The sequence below is a fragment of the Marmota marmota genome, unplaced genomic scaffold, assembly GCF_001458135.2.
Source record: "Marmota marmota marmota unplaced genomic scaffold, marMar, whole genome shotgun sequence".
NCBI lineage: Eukaryota > Metazoa > Chordata > Mammalia > Rodentia > Sciuridae > Marmota > Marmota marmota.
The window spans coordinates 4300765-4314404 of record NW_025999960.1 but is presented as its reverse complement, the minus strand read 5'-3'; the positions used below and the strand labels follow the sequence as shown (position 1 = coordinate 4314404).

At 37.7% G+C, this 13640-nt stretch overlaps 1 protein-coding gene across 11 annotated transcripts in view; it reads right to left on the bottom strand.

Annotated features, from left to right (window-relative positions):
• The window catches only part of Fgd4 (FYVE, RhoGEF and PH domain containing 4), a 204534-nt gene that overhangs the window by 50112 nt on the left and 140782 nt on the right, over positions 1-13640 (bottom strand). For 8 of the 11 annotated variants that reach the window (XM_048802519.1, XM_048802512.1, XM_048802517.1 and 5 more), the window contains one exon: positions 12334-12841. In XM_048802519.1, coding sequence (XP_048658476.1) covers positions 12334-12841 — 508 coding nt within the window. Of the gene's footprint in view, positions 1-5694; positions 6813-10432; positions 10593-12333; positions 12842-13640 lie in introns of those variants that run through there. The other 3 variants (XM_048802520.1, XM_048802521.1, XM_048802518.1) reach the window with 3 other exon arrangements.

The window sequence follows — 13640 nt, the reverse complement described above, 5'->3', positions numbered from 1 at the left end:
GGAGGGGGGAGGATGGGAAAGGCAGCGGAGCACAACAGACACTAGTATGGCAATATGTAAATCAATGGATGTGTAACTGATGTGATTCTGCAATCTGTGTATGGGGTGAAGGTGGGAGTTCATAACCCCCTTGAATCAAAGTGTGGAATATGATATGTCAAGAAATTTGTAATGTTTTGAACAACCCACAATTAAAAAAAAAAAAAAATTGAAATAAGAACTATGTAGTCATCATCTCCTCAGTTAGTCAAGATTTTAATTTAACTTAACAAATTCAAGGCCAAGTACTAATATTATTAGTTGACTGCCTGGCATCCTCTCCCACCCCGTGCTCCCCAATTTCTAAACGGTATCCAGATTTGGTTAGATAAACCCTACTGCTGTAATAGTAATTTCTTTTGAGGAAACAGACCTCATTCTCAGGTCAAAAGGAAGACCTTGAATGATTTTTAAAAAATCAGTACAATGAGTAGTTCAGGAGGCAATGAGACAGGATGAAATATATATATATATATTGAGAACTCTGGCAACAGGAGCTCCCAATTCTTATGGAAAATCAGAGGAAAAGAGATTTCTTTGGAAATCTACCACATGAATAAGGGTTCCTGGAGTTCAATCCATGCACAGCCATCCTATAACCACAGGGACAAAGCCAATGAAGTTTGTCATTGTTCAGACCTGGCTAAATGTTATGTATGATTTAGAAGTATCCCAGCTTATATAGAAAACTTAAATACTATGATATGTGATATATTTAATTGTACACACATACATACATACACTCAGTAGATTCCAGGAAACTGAAAAACTCTGAAGCAACTCCTCTTTCAAGGAGAAAGAAAATAAAAGTTAAATACTTAATAAAACTAAGGTGACTTCTGAACCTGTAATAAGTGACACAAATGCAAAATATACATGAGAAATATCAATATTTCTGAGGAAGAAATAGAAAATAACGCAATCCTTTACACAAGAACACTTGCCTGCACTGATATGACCAATCCTTCTGTTTTTTAAAGTCAGATCCACTAAAGCATAATTTACAAATAATAAAATTCACCCTTTGTGGTGTATTTTTCTAGGAGGTTTAGAAAATGCATTAAATCATGTAACCACTACTACAATTAAAATGCAGAACATTTCCATGGTGACCAACCTTCTCTCCATTTCCAGATTCCCATACCAGCTCCTGGTAACCACTGATCTGTTCTTTCCCCAAAAGTCATGTAGATGGAATCACAATAAATGAGCTTTTTGCATCTTGTTTCTCATTTCGTGAGATGCATTTGAGATATCTCCATTTGTTTTTTAATGTCAATAGTTTGATCCCTCATTTTATTCTATTTTTTAAAATTATTTTTTAATATTTATTTTTTTTTAGTTCTCGGCTGACACAACATCTTTATTTGTATGTGGTGCTGAGGATCGAACCCAGGCCGCACGCATGCCAGGCGAGCGCGCTACCGCTTGAGCCAGATCCCCAGCCCCCCTCATTTTATTCTAATAATGATGATGAGCCTTCCTGACTCACACACAGTCTTTTATATGGTCTACTTCTAGTCTGTCCTTATCTTTTAAAAAAGCAGGCCAGCAGAATTTGTGCCATCATAAAATATTTTTCATAAGACAGAAATTGTGTCATGTGTTACTGCTATGCAATGAAGTCACCCTGGAGGTTTTCCACAGACCTACAGGATCTTAAATACGATGTTTATAAGAAACAATCTTTTGCTGACTTCAAGGCATATGTTAGCTGAACTTGGCAAATTGTGAATATTCTGGTCAAATTTTGCAAAATCCAAGAGGGATGTCAGCAGTTATTAGCAAAAGCTATGCTCCTTCCATACAGATGGTCTTCTGTACATCAGTTCCCTGACCTTGCTAAAGCCAACACAAACATAAGCAAAAGTAAGCTTGCTGACATACAGTTTAATCACTCACCTACATATAGGTTTGCAGAAAAGTTATTAGGAATTTTGTGGTGAGAAAATCATGGACTCATGGATGCTTGCTCTAAGTTAATTAAAAAAAAATATCACCATAATAACAGTTATCACTTATTCACTGATGGCTTGTTATGTGCCAAACACTGTTGTAAGGATTTCACATCAACTGACTATTCTTTATAACTCTATAAATTAGGTACCCATTTTTTTAAAAGTTCTATTTTTCATCAACACACACACAACAAAATGAAATCCTGATCTGAAGGAAGTCAGGTAATTTACCCACAGTCACACAGTTACAAAGTGACTGTATTAGATTCCTATCATATTGGAGAGTCCACAACTTTAAGTAACTATTCAGTACACAGTTTGACTCTCATCTTTCTTTGCAACAAAAAATAAGATTGTGGTGTATGCCTGAGAAGACAGACTGACAAAATACAAACTATATGCTTATAAAATCCACCTAAAAATGGAATGTAGTACCTATTATTCATTTTGATTTATATATTATTTTCCAGCACAAATTCTGTTTAAAGCAAACTTTTCATCATTTTAGTAACCAGGTGTGTAAAATTCAGCCACTTTAATGGAAAAAATAATGGCTTCCAACTTTAACAAATTCATTTACTGAAACACACCTGAATACCTTTGTGGGAAAATATAATTTAGCCACATGCATGGGGCTCTGTGACATTATGATACACATTTTTGGTTTGCACCATAGTTCCTGGCTCTGAACTCCTTCCCCAAAGCAGACCACAAATACTAGAATGTTACTTCCCCAATGTGGATCACAGAAAAATCTAATCTTCTTCCACCTTTCTGTCCTGGAGCTGGTCATAAAGAAATTCTGATTTATCAGAGGTCATAAGACCCTCACCTTCTGGAGGGCTCCCATCCCACACCCTGGAGAAAAGAATCCTGTAGAGAGAGACCAAGAAGAATCTGAATAGACAGGCCTTGGTGGGTTTCCCCATCCAGTCTATGAGCAATCATACCTGTGCCATGAAGTCTCCATGGAAAACTACTGAATCACTAAATGCCCAGAGAAGGCATGAAAGCTCCATGCCTCTTCTCCCATACCTTGTCCTATCCATCTCTTCATCTGTATCCTTTGTAATAAACTGATAATCCAAAGTGTTTCCTTAGTCCTGTGAGCTGCTCAAGCAAATTAACTGAACCCAAGGAGGGGGTTGGGGGAACCATGATTTATAGCCTGTCCATCAGAAGCACAGTGACACAACCTGGGGACTCTAAGTGGCATCTGAAGGGTGTGGTGAGTCTTGGGGACGAATCCTCAACCTGTGGGATCTGACAATACCTCTAGGCAGACAGTCTCAGAAAAGGGTTAACTTTGAGGATACCTAGCTGGTGTCCCTGTTGCAGAACTGATTGTTTGCTTTGATAGGAAGAAATCCATGTACATTTTGGGATCACAGAAGTGATCTGTGTATAATGTATAATTGAGTTCAGTTGGTTTTTCATTTTATATCATCAGGCTGTATTAGACTTATGTTTAAATAATAAAATAGTTTTAAAAGTGTTGATACATTAGGGCTCTAGCCTGCAATGTTTTCAAAATAGGAAAGTTAAATAAGTAAATATTGTTACTTAATACTTGCCACTTCAAAATAATATAACCCCTACTTTGTCCTCAGGCACTTTATTAAGAAGTCATTTATTCTGGTGATCCTTTAGGAAACAGTAATGGTTATACAATATTGATTTAATCAACAACTCACTTTCTTCTGTTAAAATCTAAACAACAGCCTTGACATTTCAAAACAATTTAAATAAATGGCATTAGGAAACATCTTGCTTTTAATACCCCTTCTTTAAACTAAAGGGATTTTTTTTTTTTTTCAAATACATATTATATACTGAAAGCCAATTCCCAGGGTATTGCATCAAAACAAAAATACATTATATCTAAACTGCCAGACTTGAAAAAGATACACTCCTCCTACAATAATAGAATACACAGTTACTTTTCTCTTCCTGCCTGATGCCTCCCCAGGCTGTTTCTGGAGGGGCTGTGCCTCTGGACCCTCTGGGAGAGCCTGCTCCTTTCCTGGGCTAGGATCAGCCTTGGCTGTTAGTCACTGTGCTCTCTGACTCATGAATGTACTTCAGTCTCAGTTCTGCCTCCTCATTTGCAGATGTCACCAACTCCTGCAGCTCTTTTCAGACCTTCTGGCATGACTCTCCCATATGGCAGGAGGCAGGACAAAGAACCCCCGCTGCAGCTCTCAGAGTTCATTAACCGGGTAGGCAGAAAATGCTTGTGTAGAGCCAGCAATTCATTCTTCAAAATGTTGGTGCCATCCACCCTGCCACATGCCTCCAACTACCAAGAGGGGGAGTAGACACAAGGCCCATGTGCAATTCGTTTCCTAATGGATGCTGTAAGGGCAAAATCTTTACTTATTCTAAAGTGAATCGGATATGGGCACTATGCTTTACAACTCTTCAAAACATGTCCTTATATGCAATTTCTTTTTTTTTTTTAAATTTGTTTTACTTAGTTACACATGACAGTATAATGATCTTGACATATCATACATTTGAATCAGATGGGATATTATTTCTCATTTTTCTGAGTGTACAGGTTGCAGAATTACATTTAAGCAGGAAGAGTAATTTTTTTTCTAAAAACATTTACTCAAAACTTCTACAAGTTCTTGCAGCTTTCCCCATATGCCAAATAAGGGTTAGATTTAAGACATGCATGTAAATGATCTATGTAAATTTTCAGGTTTCAATAAGATCAGATGAAATTTTTCTCAATTCTGTCCAAATCTGCTGCCAGTTAATTATATTCTCTCCTATAAGGAGGGAAGGAAAGTGTGACTTTATACAGATATATGCACCTCGGTATCCCCTGAAGCCCATTCTTGCATAAAAATTTGAGATAATTTAGGGAATAAACATTTGTTTTTGTAGCACAATTCATGGATGCATCAAAATTAGATGTGTCATTTTAAATGCCTTCTCAAAGTCTTCAGAGAGGCTCCAGGTGACAATTTAAAATGAGATTGCAATATTTAATCCCTCATAATTGGCCTATCATCTGAAAAAAAATCTAAAAATTTGATTTTTGTTGGGTAAATTCTTCTGTAATATTCCAAAATTCTACAGATTCTTTCTTACTAAACAAAGGACCAGAGAAATCAAGGGGAGCTATCACGAAAGTGAGAAAGTGATAATTGTTTACATAATTGTATACACAATTCTAGGTGCTTCACATGAATTTTTTCATATAACCTTCATAATATTCCCGATTCACAGGACTTATCCCTCTTGTGTCCCACACAGGGGGTGCCTCAGTTTTGAAAAAGAACAGAGAGGTGCTGAGATATTCAGTATGCAGAATATGTTGAATTCTGGATCTATTCTATGACATCTCTGAGTCCACTCATCTTGACTCATAGGTACAGAAACAGGAATTCGTGTGTATTTAACAAATACATAGCTCTTACAAAGCACCAAGGCACTGTTCTAAGATTTTTACTACTTTTACAAACTCAATGCCTCACAGCTGCACTGGAGCATAGATGTATAATCTCCACTTTATAGATGAGAAAATTGAGACTCAGAGAAGTTTAAATAACCTCTCTCTTATATGGCAGGAGGAAGGACAAAGATACCAGAGCCAGTATGTAGCTGAGCTGGGATTCAAACCTAGAGTCTGCCACTAGTTCATGGTACAGGATTCCCTTTTCTGTTTGTTCTTAAAGCCACAGACAACTGCTCTGTTTGTAAGATCTTACCTTTCCATTTCTTGCATAACCACACTAAACTGGATCTTTCTGCACATGTCCTCCAAGCACTAGATCTTTCCAAATTCTAATTCATTTCCACATTCTGTTCAACCCCACACCTCCTGGACCCTGCTTGACTTGCTGATCTTGATTAACTCCTACCCACCCCACCCCACCTCATTTGTTTTTACCTTCTTGAATTTCATGCCACTCAGCAAGGCTGGGGACATTACCAACTGACCCCACTATCTTTGGCCATGGCCCTCAGAGTCACGGTCACAAGTTACCACTAACTAAAAAAGAAGCTAACCACTTTCTCCACTGTGGGACAGCTCCATGCCCTTTCAGAATATCCTGCTGGCCTCTGCAGGGCACTTCCCCACAGGATACATCAAGACCCAAGCTTAGAGTAACCTCTAAGCTGTGGCCCCTTAGAACCTCACCCAGTGAATCCCAGACTCTCCTCAAGACTTTCTTACTAAGAACACTGAGTTCACCTTGAGCTATGCTTCAAACCTTGGCTTTATCTTTGAGTTCTCCCTTTCCACTGACCTTATGATGGAAAAGTTATGCTTGATGGTGGTTAAGTACAGATGAACTTTTTTCTTTGTATTCACAGCAGTGCCTTCCTTGCCCATAGTATATAGGCAACATAAATTCACTCAGTTTAATTCAGTTATCCATGTTCACTGAGTTAGTTAGCCATAAAATCCCACTGAAGACCCAGTCTCCAGGTTAACTCCTAATTTCAATTCTAAGTGTAGACTATGCTCTTTCACTTAAAGCTCACCAACGCATCTATACCCCTGACATCCCACAAGCTCTGTGAAACACTGTCATCCCTTTACCTTGTGGACAATCCTCATGTTCTTTTCCCATTGTGCCTGTGCATGCATTTTCTATTCTTGCACGCTTTACTTTAGTACTATTAAGCACACCAATATATATATCATCTTAAATTCTCCTGTTTCTTGGGCTCCATGTGCTTGATTAATATCTCCAGATGAATGTCTTGCAGGTGTCATAAAGCTCCATGGTACAAATCTAACCCAATTAGCAACTGTACTCCATCCTCTCGTCCCCAGTGCCATTCATTACTTTCCTTCCTGTTGGCCATCTCAACCATGTCATCAACACAATAGAAAATCATGGCCTTGAGAATTATGCTAAAGTGGCAGGTGTGAGGTCAGCTGGTTGGTTAAGTGATGGAGCAGGGATTTGAACTCAGGCTTTTAAATTCCAAAGTCTGCATACTTAAATAATAAAACACATTTCCAGAATACTCTAGCTTCATAGTAGAATCTTCACCTAGACTTCTCAGAAGACCCTCAAATTCACTGTCAAAATCTACATTTTTTTCTCCACAAATGTATGTATCATTCACCTTCTTGTAGCTCAATGAATGGTCTTTGTTTCTAACCCTTGCTTTGTCACCCTCTGCTCTTGCACCTGGAGTAGTGCAGTTGCTTCCTAACCATGTACCCTTCTCCATCTGCTTTTCATTTTGTCTGACTCATTTTTCTAAAACCCACAGATGTGTCAGCATTGTCACTTCCATGCTTTAATTGTCTTTGCAGCCAGATAACATTCAGCTTATGGAAAGTTTGAATTAACATGGGAAAATACCTAAGTTTAATCCAACAAAACAGGATACAGAGTGGACATACATTATGCTATTGAATATGTTTTTAAACCATAGCTCAGAAAAATAAGCTGGAATGTTAAAAAGATCCAGGTAGTACTCCCTGGGTAATAGAATCATGGGTGGTTTTTGTATTTAATGTGCTTTGCGCTACATTTTCTTGTTTTCTAGTGAGCACTATTAAGTCTTTAGTAAGGTTTTCAAAAAATCTTTTCAAAAAAAGTTTGTTTTCAAGTGGGGGCGAGGGGGAGCCCTACTTATCAAGCCCACTGCAATTTGTCCTTAACTTTTCTTAAGCCTGGCTCTGTTCAGACATGGGTGCTTGCTTGTAGTCCCCGCTACTTGGGAGGCTGAGGCAGAAGCATTACTTGAGCTCAGGGTTTTGAGACTACCTTGGGCAAAACAGGGAGGCCCCAACTCAAAACAAAGGAAAATAAGCCTAGCTCTCTACTCCACTTTTTCTCTAACCCTTGTGTGGCCTCACTGTGAGGCCAGACATATTTCCTGAAGCATGGCCTCTTGCTCCTGCTCACTGCTCCTACTTCCACTCACCCCAACCCACTTTGTACATGACCACACAGCAATCTCCCATTCCCAACTAGCATTCTTTGAACATAACTGTCTCACTTGTTTTCCAAATCAGCAAGTAATTTTAAGAGTTACAATTAAGCCTAGTAGAAATGGAAGGAAAAAGAGGAAAAGTAAATTAACTTGGATTATAGCACTGCTTTTTGTTTTATTTTGATACAGGTATCACTAAGTTCTCAGGGCGTTGCTAAATTGCTGAGCTGGTTTTGAACTTGTTATCCTCCTGCCTCACCCTCTTGACTACCTGGGATTAGAGGCGTGCGGCCTGGCTAATTGCTTTTTCTTTATTCAAAACTTACTATGGAATGTGATCTTGCCATTCCTTTCTCTATTAAATGACTATTTTCTTAATTCTTATTTTAGTATGTTTAATAGGTATAACCTCTCCAGTCATATATAAAAATGTAAAATTGTAAAAGTAAGTAAAATTGTAATTTAAAAATCAGAAATAACAAGAAAGGGAGGCTGGGGTTGTGGCTCAGGGGTAGAGCGCTCGCCTGGCGCATGTGAGGCCCTGGGTTCGATCTTCAGCACCACATAAAAATAAATAAATAAAATAAAGTTACTGTGTCCAACTACCACTTAAAAAAAAAAAAAGAACCAGGAAGTACATTTAAATTTGTTTCCTAAAATAACATTTCAATTAATCTCTACACTATGGTTTCTTCCTTATTCATCTATCAGCCACTTTATTACACAATTTGTCATTTTGGCCAAATAACCATTTTTTAATCTGCCTGTTATATTCTTGATAAAACTATTGGTTTTTATAATTTATTAATTTGAGCTTATGTTGTCAATAACAGAGATGTATTAAACTTTCATCTTAAAAAGTATAATTCTACACATTTATATCTGTTTATCATATAAAGCTAAGTATGTATCTAGCATATAAAATATTTATATCTATAAATATATATTAAAATCATTTAAAAATGTATTGGAAAATTAACCTGAGTCTTATAATAGTTTACTTAATGTAGTTTGAGATATTTATGATAACCCAAATTCATCACGCCAGGCAGGAATTTTCGTATTCCTGTCTCTTGGTGTCCTGAGGGCACATGCCTGCCTGAGTGGGCACACAGGTGCATGTTCAAAGTACAAGATTCCTTTCCCTTCTCATTTCCTGTAACTAATGGGTTTTAATATGTCCTTTTGTAGATTTCAATCTTTCAATCTTTGTAATACATAAACTTAAAGATCCAAGACCTGGTGACTGACAGCTGAAGTTATCACATAGTGCTCACTTTTTTCTTTTAGCTTTAAAAATATACATGCACGCTTGCTTTAAGGTGTCTGGTTATATTCTAGATCACTAGTGCTACAAAAAGTTTAATCATTGGAAAAGTGTAGGTTTGCTAGAGTATGGAAGACTCCACAGATTCAATGACTTAGCTGTTCTACATGGTAAAAAAAATAAAGGTATTCTATACTCATCCATGAAAGTGATTCTTCATCAAAATAATTCAGATAAATCAATGAAACTGTTTACAAACTGAGACTGTTTTCAAATCAGTTCAATTATTGTTTGTTCTTGATATAATTTAATGTGTATCTATCTTCCTGAAGTTCCTTTGCAATTCCACCTTCTATTCTTTATCCCCTCATTTTTCCACCCCTGGTGGGCATCTACAAAATGTCTAGTAGCTTAATATCGGTTAAGATGAAATTTATTTGACTATCCTCATGTAGACCTCTATATCCAGTTATTTAAAGACAGAGTAATTTTTCAGGTGTCTGAATCATGATACAATATCTCACTAAGTCTTCAAAGTTCAACTGTTAGACAAAAAGCAGCTGATATTCTGGAGGATTACACTAATAAGGGAATAGATCTACATGTAACAGCATAAAATTATTACAGTATCACTGAAAAGGGCCTTAAAAATCACACAATTTACACCCTTTAACTACAAATGAAGAATTTTATTTACTTGTTCAAGGTCATACTGCTTGTTAGGACACAAGCCAGAGGAGCATCCCGATTTCCTGGTCTTAATTGTTCGGTCCATGATATACTACTAAACTCTATTTTTAAGATTTTCTTTTGTAACTATAGTAAATACACCTAACACAATGTTCCATCTTAACACTATTAACATTTAAGCTTGCCTTTTGGAAGGAGCAAAAGCATCCTAGCAAACTGCAGAACAACAAAGAACGCAGGGTCCTCACATAGAGATTAAATCCTGTTTATAGATGGGAGAGATGTGGTGTTTGGATCAACAGCTCTGCAGAGAAAATTTCCTTTTTCTTCCCACACACAGCATGTGCCATCTACTGCTTAAAAGCCCAATTAGGAGAAAGGCCAGCTGGACCCTAATCCACTCATTTAATAAGAAAATCCTGTTAAATCTCCCTCAAACCAAGTAAGACTCACCGACGAACATGCAAACACAGCAATATACAACATGATATAGAAAAAGTACCACCCCACCAGTGCCAGCATCCCCAATGAAAGCATTTTCCTTAATAAGAACAGCTCTTACTGTTTTATAAACACTTGCTGGGGGCATCATCCCAACTGCAAAAGGTGTTCTTGGTTCTACTCGGCTTCTCCTTTCACCATGGTTCAAGTGCAGAGACTAAAATCTACCGCGATGCGAGATGTAAAGGATTCACTTCGCAATCAATGTCCTGTTTTCTTTACTGTTTCAGATAATGTTACCAAGCATGAGTCACTTTCTCCCACTCACTTCCTGATTTAAACTTTCACTGCTTGAGAGTCAGTATTTAAAATTAATTCACTAACTGGAAGAAATAAGCCATTTGCTCTTTGTGTATTGGGTCCCCCCTACCCCCAACCCAGGGGCAGTGAAGAGTTTTCATTTGGGTTAAAGTTCTCAATACAACCAACAATCATTTTTAACTCTTATATTTTAGAATGAGTCCTTTTTGAATTTCTGCCTGTGTTCATGTCAGAACACCATAAAAAAGAGAAAAAACAAACAAACAAAAAAAAAAACTCCTAAGCCTTGTATTTGCTGTTTATAAATTTTCTGATAACTGCAACTTTTCAATTTTCAACCTCCCTAAATAGTTATTTAGCATAATCAGTGAGAGACTGAGCAATACAAAATTTTTCTTCTCTTCAGAGATGTAAATAGCCTTAAAAAAAAAAAAAAGTTTTCTAATCTAGGGAAATTTTGGATGATACTTATATTGTACCTGTGATCTAAGAAGTCCTAAATACTGTATAAAACCCATATTTATTAATATTCCCAAAGAACTAAACTGACATGAATAAAGAATACAATTCAAATGACCTTCTTACTGGAATTATATAACAATCTCTGCAAGTTAGTGGACATGCCAGAAGCAGCAGCAAGATTTCCTGGTTCTAATTGTTTGGTCCATGATATATTAGTAAACTTTGTCCTTTTTAAAGATTTTCCTTTTACTTGTGGCAAAAGAAACTTAACATCATCTATTATGTTAACATTAAGAAAATTCAACATTTTAATTTACCTGAATGCAGGTAAATTATGCGTGTATTTCACCAGCAAATCAGGTGTTAGATGAGATTTGTACAGGAGCAGAAACACCATCCTGGTAGTTCATCAAACTACTTCCCTTTTCAGGAAGGACATGAACTTCCAGTTCACCACTCCAGTAAACTATCTGTGGCTGTGGCAGTCACTGTCATTTTCTGCATTTTGCTATTTGGATTTGTAATTTGTTGTACCTGGGACACAGCACTGCTCTGAGTGTCACAGCACAAAAGGTCTGGGCCATTTATTAATTACATAAAGCAGTAGAACTTGGAAAATCACTTAACCCTTCTAGACTGTTTCTTCTATTAATGAACTGCTTGACTAAAATGATCGCTAAATGGCCTCCTAATTCCAAAACCAAGCCACTTCGTATTATATTGGGTATTGATAAGAAAACTTTAAAAATGAGAAGTCTGAAAAGAGTTATAATCTGTTGAATAATTTAATACTTCCATATTAATGTCCTTCAAAGCATCATCTGCTAGTGGCAAGTTCATCTTCCATGTCTAATATTTTCTTTTACCAGATTAGAGAAGTTGAAAGAAGAAGAGTATAAAATTTCTTCTTGCTTAGCCTGTAACCATTAGGGAGGCAGTACCAACATCTAGAGCAACAAAGAACATTTCCTCCTACATGAAGACCACATGACTGTGAACTTCCTATATCAAAATTGGCACCAGGTTCTGACCCTTGCATTGCAATAGAGAGATCAACAGAAACTACACAGAAAGGTGAACTATTCCCTCAGAGATGGCATTAGTGCCCACAGCTTGAAACTGCCTTAACTACTGGATGGGGTGATCTGACTCACTCATTTCATGGGTGCAATGAAATAGTTTTAAACTGCTGTTCGCTGGGCAGCACTTGCCCTGCTGTGAGCTAGCCTTGTGCTCTACCTTTGTCTCCTGGTGCTGGTCCAGCTGTTCCAGTTCCACAGGGCTTTCTCCATTTTCCCTCTCTTGAACCTTGGCTTCTGCTTCCACTTCTCCTTCTTTAAGGGGGAGCACTGCGCCTATACTTGGAGTCCTGCAGCTACCGTCAGAAACATCTCCGTCATGGTCACTTGTTGTGGGTGATGCAGAACTGATGGCACTTTCATCTCTTTCTCCGTTCACCAAGTGTGTATCAAGGAAGGGTTCAGCAGTTTGAACAGGAGTAGCTGGGCGACCAGTGGCTGCTTGAGCCTCTTCACATTCCATCTGGTTTTGTGCTGCCATTATACCGTTGGCCACACAAGTCTGTTCACCCTGAGTCTGATCTGTACCATTTCCCTGCCTCTGTGGTGGGTGCTCGGAGAGGAGTTTTTGTGGAGGTGTGGGTGTTACTCCATGCCGTCCTGGGGTCCGAGGAGCATTTAAGTTTACAGCAGAATCTTTCTTCAAATCACCATAATTTGCTAATGCACTAAAAATAAAATACAAAGGAAGAGTGAAAACATTGGCATGGAAGTCTGAGCACATAGACCAATTTATTGTAGTGGAAAAGGGACTTTCCCCGCTATCTCACATGGCTTTGGAAACATGGTACTGGGGATGCTATTCACATTTAAACAAATAGTTAAACAAAGATGATAAGCTTGGGTTTACCTATGTGATCTGGAGCATTTCCTTAAGCAGGTTAATAATATGACTAGTTAGTAAAGATATAGGTGGAAGAATTATTTATATTTAATAAAATCATCAAGATTTTTATTTGCCTTAGAACTTTAAAAACAAGCATAGCAGAGCTGGGTGTGGTGGTACACACCTGTAATCTCAGCGGCTCAAGAGGCTGAGGCAGGAGAATTTTGAGTTCAAAGACAGCCTCAGCAACTTAGCGAGGCCTAAGCAATTCAGCAAGACCCTGTCTCTAAATAAAATACAAAAACGGCTGGGATGTGGTTCAGTGGTTGAGTGCCCTTGGGTTCAATCCCTGCTACCAATAACAAAGTAAAATAAAAAATAAAAATAAGCATAGCAGTCCCCAGTTTATGAACTTGTGATAAACCAGAAAGTTATTTTTATTTGCATGGCAGAACACATTCTTAAAAACTTAATTTTCCATGTTGCAATACCCTCTAACTGGTCTCCTCAGTGGTCTGTTTCCACTCTGAATCCCCTCCAATCTAGTTTCTACAAGTCAAATCAAACTCAGAGGGCTTTCTCACACTCTTGAGGGTAAATGATATCCTGATGTTATCTTCAAGACTGTACACCCTCCACCC